Source organism: Cherax quadricarinatus, chromosome 66, assembly GCF_038502225.1.
Source record: "Cherax quadricarinatus isolate ZL_2023a chromosome 66, ASM3850222v1, whole genome shotgun sequence".
Classification (NCBI taxonomy): domain Eukaryota; kingdom Metazoa; phylum Arthropoda; class Malacostraca; order Decapoda; family Parastacidae; genus Cherax; species Cherax quadricarinatus.
In genome coordinates, this window is record NC_091357.1 from 20,873,218 (window position 1) to 20,890,317 (window position 17,100).

Below are 17,100 nucleotides of genomic sequence, written 5' to 3' on the forward strand. Positions count from 1 at the left end.
CAATGAACCGTGAACAATGAACCCTGAACAATGAACCCTGAACACTGAACACTGAATAATAAACCCAGAACATTGAACCCTGAACAATGAACCGTGAACAATGAACCGTGAACAATGAACCCTGAACAATGAACCCTGAACACTGAATAATAAACCCAGAACATTGAACCCTGAACAATGAACCCTGAACAATGAACCCTGAACACTGAATAATAAACCCAGAACATTGAACCCTGAACAATGAACCGTGAACAATGAACCCTGAACAATGAACCCTGAACAATGAACCCTGAACACTGAATAATAAACCCAGAACATTGAACCTGAACAATGAACCGTGAACAATGAACCCTGAACAATGAACCCTGAACACTGAATAATAAACCCAGAACATTGAACCCTGAACAATGAACCCTGAACAATGAACCCTGAACAATGAACCCTGAACACTGAATAATAAACCCAGAACATTGAACCCTGAACAATGAACCCTGAACAATGAACCCTGAACAATGAACCCTGAACACTGAATAATAAACCCAGAACATTGAACCCTGAACAATGAACCGTGAACAATGAACCGTGAACAATGAACCCTGAACAATGAACCGTGAACAATGAACCGTGAACAATGAACCCTGAACAATGAACCCTGAACAATGAACCCTGAACAATGAACCCTGAACAATGAACCCTGAACAATGAACCCTGAACAATGAACCCTGAACAATGAACCCTGAACAATGAACCGTGAACAATGAACCCTGAACAATGAACCCTGAACAATGAACCCTGAACAATGAACCCTGAACAATGAACCCTGAACAATGAACCGTGAACAATGAACCGTGAACAATGAACCCTGAACAATGAACCCTGAACAATGAACCCTGAACAATGAACCCTGAACAATGAACCCTGAACACTGAATAATAAACCCAGAACATTGAACCCTGAACAATGAACCCTGAACAATGAACCCTGAACACTGAATAATAAACCCAGAACATTGAACCCTGAACAATGAACCCTGAACAATGAATAATAAACCCAGAACATTGAACCCTGAACAATGAACCGTGAACAATGAACCCTGAACAATGAATAATAAACCCAGAACACTGAACCCTGAACAATGAACCCTGAACAATGAATAATAAACCCAGAACATTGAACCCTGAACAATGAACCGTGAACAATGAACCCTGAACAATGAATAATAAACCCAGAACATTGAACCCTGAACAATGAACCGTGAACAATGAACCGTGAACAATGAACCCTGAACAATGAACCGTGAACAATGAACCCTTAAGGTTTACTTTATTGACACAAAAGTCGTGGTAGGAGTGAACCTTATGTGGCAGGGTGCATGTTGAAGGGGGAGGGGGAAGAGAGGAGGGGAACAGGGGAGGGGGAACAGGGGAGGGGGAAGGGTGAAAGGAATTACTAATTAGGCAAATGCAAGGCAGCCAGGGACCTGATAGCAGGGAGGGGGGGGAGGTTGATGCTAGGGGAAGGGGGAGGTAGGAGGGAGGGGCAGGGGGAGCAAGAGGGAGGGGAAGACACATGCAAGCCACCAGCCATCCATCAATTACCCATCACATGACTGACAGGAAGACAGTCACTCACTCCCTCAATGCTGTTTGAACCGACCAGTTGAAACACCCGTAGCTCAGTGGTGCTGCTGCCTTCCAGGGTCCACTGAAGACCCGTAGCTCAGTGGTGCTGCTGCCTTCCAGGGTCCACAGAAGACCCGTAGCTCAGTGGTGCTGCTGCCTTCCAGGGTCCACTGAAAACCCGTAGCTCAGTGGTGCTGCTGCCTTCCAGGGTCCACTGAAAACCCGTAGCTCAGTGGTGCTGCTGCCTTCCAGGGTCCACTGAAAACTCGTAGCTCAGTGGTGCTGCTGCCTTCCAGGGTCCACTGAAGACCCGTAGCTCAGTGGTGCTGCTGCCTTCCAGGGTCCACTGAAGACCCGTAGCTCAGTGGTGCTGCTGCCTTCCAGGGTCCACTCAAGACCCGTAGCTCAGTGGTGCTGCTGCCTTCCAGGGTCCACTGAAGACCCGTAGCTCAGTGGTGCTGCTGCCTTCCAGGGTCCACTCAAGACCCGTAGCCCAGTGGTGCTGCTGCCTTCCAGGGTCCACTGAAGACCCGTAGCTCAGTGGTGCTGCTGCCTTCCAGGGTCCACTGAAGACACGTAGCTCAGTGGTGCTGCTGCCTTCCAGGGTCCACTCAAGACCCGTAGCTCAGTGGTGCTGCTGCCTTCCAGGGTCCACTCAAGACCCGTAGCTCAGTGGTGCTGCTGCCTTCCAGGGTCCACTGAAGACCCGTAGCTCAGTGGTGCTGCTGCCTTCCAGGGTCCACTGAAGACCCATAGCTCAGTGGTGCTGCTGCCTTCCAGGGTCCACTCAAGACCCGTAGCTCAGTGGTGCTGCTGCCTTCCAGGGTCCACTGAAGACCCGTAGCTCAGTGGTGCTGCTGCCTTCCAGGGTCCACTGAAAACCCGTAGCTCAGTGGTGCTGCTGCCTTCCAGGGCCCACTCAAGACCCGTAGCTCAGTGGTGCTGCTGCCTTCCAGGGTCCACTGAAGACCCATAGCTCAGTGGTGCTGCTGCCTTCCAGGGTCCACTGAAGACCCGTAGCTCAGTGGTGCTGCTGCCTTCCAGGGTCCACTGAAAACCCGTAGCTCAGTGGTGCTGCTGCCTTCCAGGGTCCACTGAAGACCCGTAGCTCAGTGGTGCTGCTGCCTTCCAGGGTCCACTGAAGACCCGTAGCTCAGTGGTGCTGCTGCCTTCCAGGGTCCACTGAAAACCCGTAGCTCAGTGGTGCTGCTGCCTTCCGGGGTCCACTGAAGACCCGTAGCTCAGTGGTGCTGCTGCCTTCCAGGGTCCACTGAAAACCCATAGCTCAGTGGTGCTGCTGCCTTCCAGGGTCCACTCAAGACCCGTAGCTCAGTGGTGCTGCTGCCTTCCAGGGTCCACTCAAGACTCGTAGCTCAGTGGTGCTGCTGCCTTCCAGGGTCCACTCAAGACCCGTAGCTCAGTGGTGCTGCCTTCCAGGGTCCACTCAAGACTCGTAGCTCAGTGGTGCTGCTGCCTTCCAGGGTCCACTCAAGACTCGTAGCTCAGTGGTGCTGCTGCCTTCCAGGGTCCACTCAAGACCCGTAGCTCAGTGGTGCTGCTGCCTTCCAGGGTCCACTCAAGACCCGTAGCTCAGTGGTGCTGCTGCCTTCCAGGGTCCACTGAAGACCCGTAGCTCAGTGGTGCTGCTGCCTTCCAGGGTCCACTGAAGACCCGTAGCTCAGTGGTGCTGCTGCCTTCCAGGGACCACCACCACTATCACTGTAGTGGTTACAAAGGTTAGTATTAATGTTCACTGGAAGGGTGAAGACGCAATGAATCCTGATAAGTGGTACACCACCATCACTACCACTACCACCATCACTACCACTACTACCACCATCACCAAGTACATGCACTCCGATAAACACACACGCACACACACACATATATATATATATATATATATATATATATATATATATATATATATATATATATATATATATATATATATAAACACTGATCTCTGGCTGAAGGAGACTCGAACCTACGAACCTTAGGACAAGGTACGCAGTGCTTTACCAATCTACCCACACTGGACCAATACCTTGGCGTGTAGCATGCGCTACACGTTTGATCCAAGGCAGCCAGCTTTTCATCTCATCCCCTGCATGCATCAGCCTTAATAGAGATTTGAACAATGCAAGGAATTCGCAAGAGCAGGCGAAATATACACAAACACTGATCTCTGGCTGAAGGAGACTCGAACCTACGAACCTTAGGACAAGGTACGCAGGGGATGAGATGAAAAGCTGTAAGCCTTCTCCCTGAAAGCTGGCTGCCTTGGATCAAACGTGTAGCTCATGCTACACGCCAAGGTATTGGTCCAGTGTGGGTAGATTGGTAAAGCACTGCGTACCTTGTCCTAAGGTTCGTAGGTTCGAGTCTCCTTCAGCCAGAGATCAGTGAATTCCTTGTATATATATATATATATATATATATATATATATATATATATATATATATATATATATATATATATATGTTCGTTATGTTCATGCTGAGACAACACAACAGGTGTCAGGGGCCCAAGACTGTTCAACTGCCTCCCAGCATATATATAAGGAGGATTATCAAGACCCCTGGGTGTCTTCAAGACTCCTGGGTGTCTTAAAGAATCTTGGGTGTCTTCAAGACTCCTGGGTGTCTTAAAGAATCTTGGGTGTCTTCAAGACTCCTGGGTGTCTTAAAGAATCTTGGGTGTCCTCAAGACTCCTGGGTGTCTTAAAGAATCTTGGGTGTCTTCAAGACTCCTGGGTGTCTTAAAGAATCTTGGGTGTCTTAAAGAATCTTCGTTGTCTTAAAGAATCTTGGGTGTCTTCAAGACTCCTGGGTGTCTTAAAGAATCTTGGGTGTCTTAAAGAATCTTGGGTGTCTTAAAGAATCTTGGGTGTCTTAAAGAATCTTGGGTGTCTTCAAGACTCCTGGGTGTCTTAAAGAATCTTGGGTGTCTTAAAGAATCTTGGGTGTCTTAAAGAATCTTGGGTGTCTTAAAGAATCTTGGGTGTCTTAAAGAATCTTGGGTGTCTTCAAGACTCCTGGGTGTCTTAAAGAATCTTGGGTGTCTTAAAGAATCTTGGGTGTCTTAAAGAATCTTGGGTGTCTTCAAGACTCCTGGGTGTCTTAAAGAATCTTGGGTGTCTTAAAGAATCTAGGGTGTCTTAAAGAATCTTGGGTGTCTTCAATAGTCTTGGGAGTCTTAAAGAATCTTGGGTGTCTTAAAGAATCTTGGGTGTCTTAAAGAATCTTGGGTGTCTTAAAGAATCTTGGGTGTCTTAAAGAATCTTGGGTGTCTTCAATAGTCTTGGGAGTCTTAAAGAATCTTGGGTGTCTTAAAGAATCTTGGGTGTCTTAAAGAATCTTGGGTGTCTTCAAGAATCTTGGGTGTCTTAAAGAATCTTGGGTGTCTTCAATAGTCTTGGGTGTCTTAAAGAATCTTGGGTGTCTTAAAGAATCTTGGGTGTCTTCAATAGTCTTGGGTGTCTTAAAGAATCTTGGGTGTCTTAATGAATCTTGGGTGTCTTCAAGAATCTTGGGTGTCTTCAAGAATCTTGGGTGTCTTAAAGAATCTTGGGTGTCTTCAATAGTCTTGGGTGTCTTAAAGAATCTTGGGTGTCTTAAAGAATCTTGGGTGTCTTAAAGAATCTTGGGTGTCTTAAAGAATCTTGGGTGTCTTCAATAGTCTTGGGTGCCTTAAAGAATCTTAGGTGTCTTAAAGAATCTTGGGTGTCTTAAAGAATCTTGGGTGTCTTAAAGAATCTTGGGTGTCTTAAAGAATCTTGGGTGTCTTAAAGAATCTTGGGTGTCTTAAAGAATCTTGGGTGTCTTCAATAGTCTTGGGTGTCTTCAATAGTCTTGGGTGTCTTAAATAATCTTGGGTGTCTTAAAGAATCTTGGGTGTCTTAAAGAATCATGGGTGTCTTAAAGAATCTTGGGTGTCTTCAAGAATCTTGGGTGTCTTAAAGAATCTTGGGAGTCTTAAAGAATCTTGGGTCTTAAAGAATCTTGGGTGTCTTCAAGAATCTTGGGTGTCTTCAAGAATCTTGGGTGTCTTAAAGAATCTTGGGTGTCTTAAAGACCCCTGGCTGTCTTCAAGACCCCTGGCTGTCTTCAAGACCCCTGGGTGTCTTCAAGACCCCTGGCTGTCTTCAAGACCCCTGGGTGACTTCAAGACCCCTGGGTGTCTTCAAGACCCCTGGCTGTCTTCAAGACCCCTGGCTGTCTTCAAAACCCCTGGCTGTCTTCAAGACCCCTGGGTGTCTTCAAGACCCCTGGGTGACTTCAAGACCCCTGGCTGTCTTCAAGACCCCTGGGTGTCTTCAAGACCCCTGGCTGTCTTCAAGACCCCTGGCTGTCTTCAAGACCCCTGGGTGTCTTCAAGACCCCTGGCTGTCTTCAAGACCCCTGGGTGACTTCAAGACCCCTGGGTGTCTTCAAGACTCCTGGGTGTCTTCAAGACCCCTGGCTGTCTTCAAGACCCCTGGGTGTCTTCAAGACCCCTGGCTGTCTTCAAGACCCCTGGGTGACTTCAAGACCCCTGGGTGTCTTCAAGACTCCTGGGTGTCTTCAAGACCCCTGGCTGTCTTCAAAACCCCTGGCTGTCTTCAAGAATCTTGGGTGTCTTCAAGATGGCACTGGCCAGGCACCTAAAGTCAGTACCTGACCAGTTGGGCTGTCGTTCGTATGTCAGTTTCCGTGTAGCCAGCAGTAACTGCCTGGTTGATCAGACCCTGACCCACCCCGAGGCCTGGTCTCAGGCCGAGCCGCGGGGGCGTTGACCCCCGGAACTCTCTCCAGGGGATTACCTATTGACTTTCCCTCATTCCCGAGAATGAGCTGAGACTGACCTACCTAGGACGGTCTGTGGGTGTGTGTGTGTGTGTGCGCGCGTCTTAAGCAACATACGGGTTTGAGCAGAACAATGTCAGCTACACTTATTTCGAATTTATTACTGACGTCAACACCACCGCGCATGCGCACCCGCTCACGTATACACACACACACACACACACACACACACACATACACACACACACACACACACGCACACACACACGCACACACACACGCACACACACACTCACACACACACACACACACACACACACACACACACACACACACACACACACACACACACACACACATGTACGTCACTAGTGGCACACATAGGTCATGTACGTCACTAGTGATACACACAGGTCATGTACGTCACTAGTGATACACACAGGTCATGTACGTCACTAGTGATACACACAGGTCATGTACGTCACTAGTGATACACACAGGTCATGTACGTCACTAGTGGCACACACAGGTCATGTACGTCACTAGTGGCACACACAGGTCATGTACGTCACTAGTGATACACACAGGTCATGTACGTCACTAGTGGCACACACAGGTCATGTACGTCACTAGTGATACACACAGGTCATCTTCATAACCTTGCCTGAGTTCTAACAGCCCCATGGGGGTCCCGAAACATGGAGAGCCAAGATGATGGATGTGGTACTGGAAAACCTCATGCATCAACATGTTAGAGACACTACCAGAGAGAGAGGAGAGGATGAACCAGCAAGACTGGACCTTGTATTCACCTTGAGTAGTTCTGACATCGAGGATATCATGTATGAAAGGCCCCTGGGAGCTAGTGATCATGTGGTTCTGTGCTTCGACTACATAGTTGAGCTCCAAGTGGAGAGAGCAGTAGGAATAGGGTGGGAAAAACCAAACTACAAAAGGGGGAATTACTCAGACTTGAGGAACTTCTTTCAAGACATTCAGTGGGAGAGGGAACTGACAGGAAAACCAGTACAAGAAATGATGGACTATGTGACAACAAAATGCAAGGAGGCAGAGAAGAGGTTTGTCCCCAAGGGAAACAGAAATAATGGGAAGAACAGAACGAGTCCTTGGTTCACCCAAAGGTGTAGGGAGGCAAAAACTAGGTGTACTAGAGAATGGAAAAGGTACAGAAGACAGAGAACTCAGGAAAATAAAGAGATTAGCCGAAGAGCCAGAAACGAATATGCACAGATAAGAAGGGAGGCTCAGCGGCAATACGAAAATAACATAGCATCGAAAGTCAAGACTGACCCGAAGCTGTTGTACAGCCACATCAGGAGGAAAACAACAGTCAAGGACCAGGTAATCAGACTGAGGAAGGGTGATGGGGAATTCACAAGAAACGACCGGGAGGTATGTCAGGAGCTCAACACAAGATTTAAAGAAGTATTTACAGTGGAAACCTGTAGGACTCCAAGAAATCAGAACAGGGGGGTGCACCAGCAAGTGCTGGATGAGGTACATATAACCAAGGAGGAGGTGAAGAAGCTGCTATGCGAACTTGACACCTCAAAGGCGGTGGGTCCAGACAACATCTCTCCGTGGGTCCTTAAAGAGGGAGCAGAGATATTGTGTGTACCGTTAACAAAGATCTTCAACACATCATTTGAAACTGGGCAACTCCCCGAGATATGGAAGATGGCAAATGTAGTCCCAATTTTTAAAAAGGGAGACAGACATGAGGCACTAAACTACAGACCTGTATCACTAACGTGTATAGTATGCAAGGTCATGGAGAAGATCATCAGGAGGAGAGTGGTGGGGCACCTGGAAAGAAACAAGTGTATAATTGACAACCAGCATGGTTTCAGGGAAGGAAAATCCTGTGTCACAAACCTACTAGAGTTTTATGACAAGGTGACAGAAGTAAGACAAGAGAGAGAGGGGTGGATCGACTGCATTTTTTTGGACTGCAAGAAGGCCTTCGACACAGTTCCTCACAAGAGGTTACTGCAAAAGCTAGAGGATCAGGCACACATAACAGGAAAGGCACTGCAATGGATCAGAGAATACCTGACAGGGAGGCAACAACGAGTCATGGTACGTGACGAGGTGTCAGAGTGGGCGCCTGTGACAAGCGGGGTTCCACAGGGGTCAGTCCTAGGACCTGTACTGTTCTTGGTATATGTGAATGACATAACGGAAGGGATAGACTCAGAAGTGTCCTTGTTTGCGGACGATGTGAAGTTAATGAGAAGAATCAAATCGGATGAGGATCAGGCAGGACTACAAAGAGACCTGGACAGGCTACAAGCCTCGTCCATCAAATGGCTCCTTGAGTTTAACCCTGCCAAGTGCAAAGTCATGAAGATTGGGGAAGGGCAAAGAACACCGCAGACACAACATAGTTTAAATGGCCAAAGTCTGCAAACCTCACTCAAGGAAAAAGATCTGGGGGTGAGTATAACACCGAGCATATCTCCCGAGGCGCACATCAATCAGATAACTGCTGCAGCATACGGGTGCCTGGCAAACCTACGGATAGCGTTCCGATACCTCAGTAAGGATTCGTTCAAGACTCTGTATACCATTTACGTCAGGCCCATACTGGAGTATGCAGCACCAGTTTGGAATCCACATCTAGTCAAGCACGTCAAGAAATTAGAGAAAGTGCAAAGGTTTGCAACAAGACTAGTCCCAGAGCTACGGGGATTGTCCTACGAAGAAAGGTTGAGGGAAATCGGCCTGACGACACAGGAGGGTCAGGGGAGACATGATAACGACATGATAAGACGGGATGTTCCAGAGATGGGACACAGACACAAGAGGTCACAATTGGAAGTTGAAGACTCAGATGAATCAAAGGGATGTTAGGAAGTATTTCTTCAGTCATAGAGTTGTCAAGCCGTGGAATAGCCTAAAAAGTGACGTAGTGGAGGCGGGAACCATACATAGTTTTAAGGCGAGGTATGATAAAGCTCATGGAGCAGGGGGAGAGAGGACCTAGTAGCAATCAGTGAAGAGGCGGGGCCAGGAGCTATGACTCGACCCCTGCAACCACAAATAGGTGAGTACAAATAGGTGAGTACACATACACACACACACACACACACACACACACACACACACACACACACACACACACACACACACTAAAAATCTCGTCAGAAAAGTGGCTGTTAGAACTCAGGCAAGGTTATGAAGATGACCTGTGTGTATCACTAGTGACGTACATGACCTGTGTGTATCACTAGTGACGTACATGACCTGTGTGTATCACTAGTGACGTACATGACCTGTGTGTATCACTAGTGACGTACATGACCTGTGTGTATCACTAGTGACGTACACGACCTGTGTGTATCACTAGTGACGTACATGACCTGTGTGTATCACCAGTGATGTACATGACCTGTGTGTATCACTAGTGACGTACATGGCCTGTGTGTATCACTAGTGACGTACATGACCTGTGTGTATCACTAGTGACGTACATGGCCTGTGTGTATCACTAGTGACGTACATGACCTGTGTGTATCACTAGTGACGTACATGACCTGTGTGTATCACTAGTGACGTACATGACCTGTGTGTATCACTAGTGACGTACATGACCTGTGTGTATCACCAGTGATGTACATGACCTGTGTGTATCACTAGTGACGTACATGACCTGTGTGTGCCACTAGTGACGTACATGACCTGTGTGTATCACTAGTGACGTACATGACCTGTGTGTATCACTAGTGACGTACATGACCTGTGTGTATCACCAGTGATGTACATGACCTGTGTGTATCACTAGTGACGTACATGACCTGTGTGTATCACTAGTGACGTACATGGCCTGTGTGTATCACTAGTGACGTACATGACCTGTGTGTATCACTAGTGACGTACATGACCTGTGTGTATCACTAGTGACGTACATGGCCTGTGTGTATCACTAGTGACGTACATGACCTGTGTGTATCACTAGTGACGTACATGGCCTGTGTGTATCACTAGTGACGTACATGACCTGTGTGTATCACTAGTGACGTACATGACCTGTGTGTATCACTAGTGACGTACATGACCTGTGTGTATCACTAGTGACGTACATGACCTGTGTGTATCACTAGTGACGTACATGGCCTGTGTGTATCACTAGTGACGTACATGACCTGTGTGTATCACTAGTGACGTACATGACCTGTGTGTATCACTAGTGACGTACATGACCTGTGTGTATCACCAGTGATGTACATGACCTGTGTGTATCACTAGTGACGTACATGGCCTGTGTGTATCACTAGTGACGTACATGACCTGTGTGTATCACTAGTGACGTACATGACCTGTGTGTATCACCAGTGATGTACATGACCTGTGTGTATCACTAGTGACGTACATGGCCTGTGTGTATCACTAGTGACGTACATGACCTGTGTGTATCACTAGTGACGTACATGACCTGTGTGTATCACTAGTGACATACATGACCTGTGTGTATCACTAGTGACGTACATGACCTGTGTGTACCACTAGTGACGTACATGACCTGTGTGTATCACTAGTGACGTACATGACCTGTGTGTATCACTAGTGACGTACATGGCCTGTGTGTATCACTAGTGACGTACATGACCTGTGTGTATCACTAGTGACGTACATGACCTGTGTGTATCACTAGTGACATACATGACCTGTGTGTATCACTAGTGACGTACATGACCTGTGTGTACCACTAGTGACGTACATGACCTGTGTGTATCACTAGTGACGTACATGACCTGTGTGTATCACTAGTGACGTACATGACCTGTGTGTACCACTAGTGACGTACATGACCTGTGTGTATCACTAGTGACGTACATGACCTGTGTGTATCACTAGTGACGTACATGACCTGTGTGTGCCACTAGTGACGTACATGACCTGTTTGTATCACTAGTGACGTACATGGCCTGTGTGTATCACTAGTGACGTACATGACCTGTGTGTATCACTAGTGACGTACATGACCTGTGTGTATCACTAGTGACATACATGACCTGTGTGTATCACTAGTGACGTACATGACCTGTTTGTATTACTAGTGACGTACATGACCTGTGTGTATCACTAGTGACGTACATGACCTGTGTGTATCACTAGTGACGTACATGACCTGTGTGTATCACTAGTGACGTACATGACCTGTGTGTATCACTAGTGACGTACATGACCTGTGTGTATCACTAGTGACGTACATGACCTGTGTGTGCCACTAGTGACGTACATGACCTGTGTGTATCACTAGTGACGTACATGACCTGTGTGTATCACTAGTGACGTACACGACCTGCGTACCACTAGTGACGTACGCGACCTGTGTGTACCACTAGTGACGTACACGACCTGTGTGTACCACTAGTGACGTACACGACCTGTGTGTACCACTAGTGACGTACACGACCTGTGTGTACCATTAGTGACGTACACGACCTGTGTTTACCACTAGTGACGTACACGACCTGTGTGTACCACTAGTGACGTACACGACCTGTGTACCACTAGTGACGTACACGACCTGTGTGTACCACTAGTGACGTACATGACCTGTGTGTACCACTAGTGACGTACACGACCTGTGTGTACCACTAGTGACGTACACGACCTGTGTGTACCACTAGTGACGTACACGACCTGTGTGTACCACTAGTGACGTACATGACCCGTGTGTACCACTAGTGACGTACATGACCTGTGTGTACCACTAGTGACGTACATGACCTGCGTGTACCACTAGTGACGTACACGACCTGTGTGTACCACTAGTGACGTACATGACCTGTGTGTACCACTAGTGACGTACATGACCTGTGTGTACCACTAGTGACGTACACGACCTGTGTGTACCACTAGTGACGTACACGACCTGTGTGTACCACTAGTGACGTACATGACCTGTGTGTACCACTAGTGACGTACATGACCTGTGTGTACCACTAGTGACGTACATGACCTGTGTGTACCACTAGTGACGTACACGACCTGTGTGTACCACTAGTGACGTACACGACCTGTGTGTACCACTAGTGACGTACACGACCTGTGTGTACCACTAGTGACGTACATGACCTGTGTGTACCACTAGTGACGTACATGACCTGTGTGTATCACTAGTGACGTACATGACCTGTGTGTACCACTAGTGACGTACATGACCTGTGTGTACCACTAGTGACGTACATGACCTGTGTGTACCACTAGTGACGTACATGACCTGTGTGTACCACTAGTGACGTACACGACCTGTGTGTACCACTAGTGACGTACACGACCTGTGTGTATCACTAGTGACGTACATGACCTGTGTGTACCACTAGTGACGTACACGACCTGTGTGTACCACTAGTGACGTACACGACCTGTGTGTACCACTAGTGACGTACACGACCTGTGTGTACCACTAGTGACGTACATGACCTGTGTGTACCACTAGTGACGTACACGACCTGTGTGTACCACTAGTGACGTACACGACCTGTGTGTACCACTAGTGACGTACACGACCTGTGTGTACCACTAGTGACGTACACGACCTGTGTGTACCACTAGTGACGTACACGACCTGTGTGTACCACTAGTGACGTACACGACCTGTGTGTACCACTAGTGACGTACATGACCTGTGTGTACCACTAGTGACGTACATGACCTGTGTGTACCACTAGTGACGTACACGACCTGTGTGTACCACTAGTGACGTACATGACCTGTGTGTACCACTAGTGACGTACATGACCTGTGTGTACCACTAGTGACGTACACGACCTGTGTGTACCACTAGTGACGTACATGACCTGTGTGTACCACTAGTGACGTACATGACCTGTGTGTATCACTAGTGACGTACATGACCTGTGTGTACCACTAGTGACGTACATGACCTGTGTGTATCACTAGTGACGTACATGACCTGTGTGTACCACTAGTGACGTACATGACCTGTGTGTATCACTAGTGACGTACATGACCTGTGTGTACCACTAGTGACGTACATGACCTGTGTGTACCACTAGTGACGAACATGACCTGTGTGTATCACTAGTGACGTACATGACCTGTGTGTACCACTAGTGACGTACATGACCTGTGTGTATCACTAGTGACGTACATGACCTGTGTGTACCACTAGTGACGTACATGACCTGTGTGTACCACTAGTGACGTACATGACCTATGTGTACCACTAGTGACGTACATGACCTGTGTGTACCACTAGTGACGTACATGACCTGTGTGTATCACTAGTGACGTACATGACCTGTGTGTACCACTAGTGACGTACATGACCTGTGTGTATCACTAGTGACGTACATGACCTGTGTGTACCACTAGTGACGTACATGACCTGTGTGTATCACTAGTGACGTACATGACCTGTGTGTACCACTAGTGACGTACATGACCTGTGTGTATCACTAGTGACGTACATGACCTGTGTGTACCACTAGTGACGTACATGACCTGTGTGTACCACTAGTGACGTACATGACCTGTGTGTATCACTAGTGACGTACATGACCTGTGTGTATCACTAGTGACGTACATGACCTGTGTGTGCCACTAGTGACGTACATGACCTGTGTGTATCACTATTGACGTACATGACCTGTGTGTATCACTAGTGACGTACACGACCTGCGTACCACTAGTGACGTACGCGACCTGTGTGTACCACTAGTGACGTACACGACCTGTGTGTACCACTAGTGACGTACACCTGTGTGTACCACTAGTGACGTACACGACCTGTGTGTACCACTAGTGACGTACACGACCTGTGTGTACCATTAGTGACGTACACGACCTGTGTGTACCACTAGTGACGTACACGATGACTAGTGACGTACACGTGTGTACCACTAGTGACGTACACGACCTGTGTGTACCACTAGTGACGTACACGACCTGTGTGTACCACTAGTGACGTACACGACCTGTGTGTACCACTAGTGACGTACACGACCTGTGTGTACCACTAGTGACGTACACGACCTGTGTGTACCACTAGTGACGTACATGACCCGTGTGTACCACTAGTGACGTACATGACCTGTGTGTACCACTAGTGACGTACATGACCTGCGTGTACCACTAGTGACGTACACGACCTGTGTGTACCACTAGTGACGCACATGACCTGTGTGTACTAGTGACGTACATGACCTGTGTGTACCACTAGTGACGTACACGACCTGTGTGTACCACTAGTGACGTACATGACCTGTGTGTACCACTAGTGACGTACATGACCTGTGTGTACCACTAGTGACGTACATGACCTGTGTGTACCACTAGTGACGTACACGATCTGTGTGTACCACTAGTGACGTACACGACCTGTGTGTACCACTAGTGACGTACACGACCTGTGTGTACCACTAGTGACGTACACGACCTGTGTGTACCACTAGTGACGTACATGACCTGTGTGTACCACTAGTGACGTACACGACCTGTGTGTATCACTAGTGACGTACATGACCTGTGTGTACCACTAGTGACGTACATGACCTGTGTGTACCACTAGTGACGTACATGACCTGTGTGTACCACTAGTGACGTACATGACCTGTGTGTACCACTAGTGACGTACACGACCTGTGTGTACCACTAGTGACGTACACGACCTGTGTGTATCACTAGTGACGTACATGACCTGTGTGTACCACTAGTGACGTACACGACCTGTGTGTACCACTAGTGACGTACATGACCTGTGTGTACCACTAGTGACGTACACGACCTGTGTGTACCACTAGTGACGTACATGACCTGTGTGTACCACTAGTGACGTACACGACCTGTGTGTACCACTAGTGACGTACATGACCTGTGTGTACCACTAGTGACGTACACGACCTGTGTGTACCACTAGTGACGTACACGACCTGTGTGTACCACTAGTGACGTACACGACCTGTGTGTACCACTAGTGACGTACATGACCTGTGTGTACCACTAGTGACGTACATGACCTGTGTGTACCACTAGTGACGTACATGACCTGTGTGTACCACTAGTGACGTACACGACCTGTGTGTACCACTAGTGACGTACATGACCTGTGTGTACCACTAGTGACGTACATGACCTGTGTGTACCACTAGTGACGTACACGACCTGTGTGTACCACTAGTGACGTACATGACCTGTGTGTACCACTAGTGACGTACATGACCTGTGTGTACCACTAGTGACGTACATGACCTGTGTGTACCACTAGTGACGTACATGACCTGTGTGTACCACTAGTGACGTACATGACCTGTGTGTACCACTAGTGACGTACATGACCTGTGTGTATCACTAGTGACGTACATGACCTGTGTGTACCACTAGTGACGTACATGACCTGTGTGTACCACTAGTGACGTACATGACCTGTGTGTATCACTAGTGACGTACATGACCTGTGTGTACCACTAGTGACGTACATGACCTGTGTGTATCACTAGTGACGTACATGACCTGTGTGTACCACTAGTGACGTACATGACCTGTGTGTCACTAGTGACGTACATGACCTGTGTGTATCACTAGTGACGTACATGACCTGTGTGTACCACTAGTGACGTACATGACCTGTGTGTATCACTAGTGACGTACATGACCTGTGTGTACCACTAGTGACGTACATGACCTGTGTGTATCACTAGTGACGTACATGACCTGTGTGTATCACTAGTGACGTACATGACCTGTGTGTATCACTAGTGACGTACACGACCTGTGTGTACCACTAGTGACGTACATGACCTGTGTGTACCACTAGTGACGTACACGACCTGTGTGTACCACTAGTGACGTACATGACCTGTGTGTACCACTAGTGACGTACACGACCTGTGTGTACCACTAGTGACGTACATGACCTGTGTGTACCACTAGTGACGTACATGACCTGTGTGTACCACTAGTGACGTACACGACCTGTGTGTACCACTAGTGACGTACATGACCTGTGTGTACCAACAAGTCACAGGGATCAACAAGTTAGAGAAAGTATAAAGGTTTGAAAGGAGTTGCTGATGTTTTAAGGGTAGTGAAAGTGACGAGGCTATCTCCCTCTCGCTCTCTTTCTCTCCCTCCCTCCTTCCCCTCCCTTCTCCCTACTCCTCTCTGTCTCCTCCCCACATTGTACTTACCTAGATGTGTACTCTGGGAGGGGTGGAGGGGGTCGAGTTACCGCCACTGCCTCTCCTACCGGCCATCGTGTCGTGCCTCTTCTTCAGGCTGCGTGCGCATCTTCCTTCCTTCTTCTGGCAGAATGATTCGAGTTATTTACGATTATCAAATAAACCAGAAATAATCTGAGTTATTATTTTTTTCAGATCAAATGGCCGAGTTATGCTGATAATTAAGGTAAGTTCTCTCTCTCTCTCTCTCTCTCTCTCTCTCTCTCTCTCTCTCTCTCTCTCTCTCTCTCTCTCTCTCTCTCTCTCTACGTACATGACTTTCCCTATTTCAGTTCTCCTACCACCCTAGGTGTTGCCTCACCCCTACGGGTTGAGTGCTTCCCAACAATAGGTCTATATCAAACCTTCCTCCATAGGCCTCTACCAAACTCTCCTATATATCATTTCAGTGTAGTACTGGCAACTTCCATCACTAAGTTGATAAAGGTAGTTAGGTAGCCAGGAAGCCAGGTAGCCAG

At 47.9% G+C, this 17,100-nt stretch overlaps 1 protein-coding gene across 1 annotated transcript in view; it reads left to right on the forward strand.

Moving 5' to 3' along the window:
• The window catches only part of LOC128704003 (steroid hormone receptor ERR1), a 390,890-nt gene that overhangs the window by 26,987 nt on the left and 346,803 nt on the right, over positions 1-17,100 (forward strand). The window contains exon 2 of the mRNA XM_070099214.1: positions 16,778-16,808. Coding sequence (XP_069955315.1) covers positions 16,794-16,808 — 15 coding nt within the window. The 5' untranslated portion in view covers positions 16,778-16,793. The remainder of the gene's footprint in view (positions 1-16,777; positions 16,809-17,100) is intronic.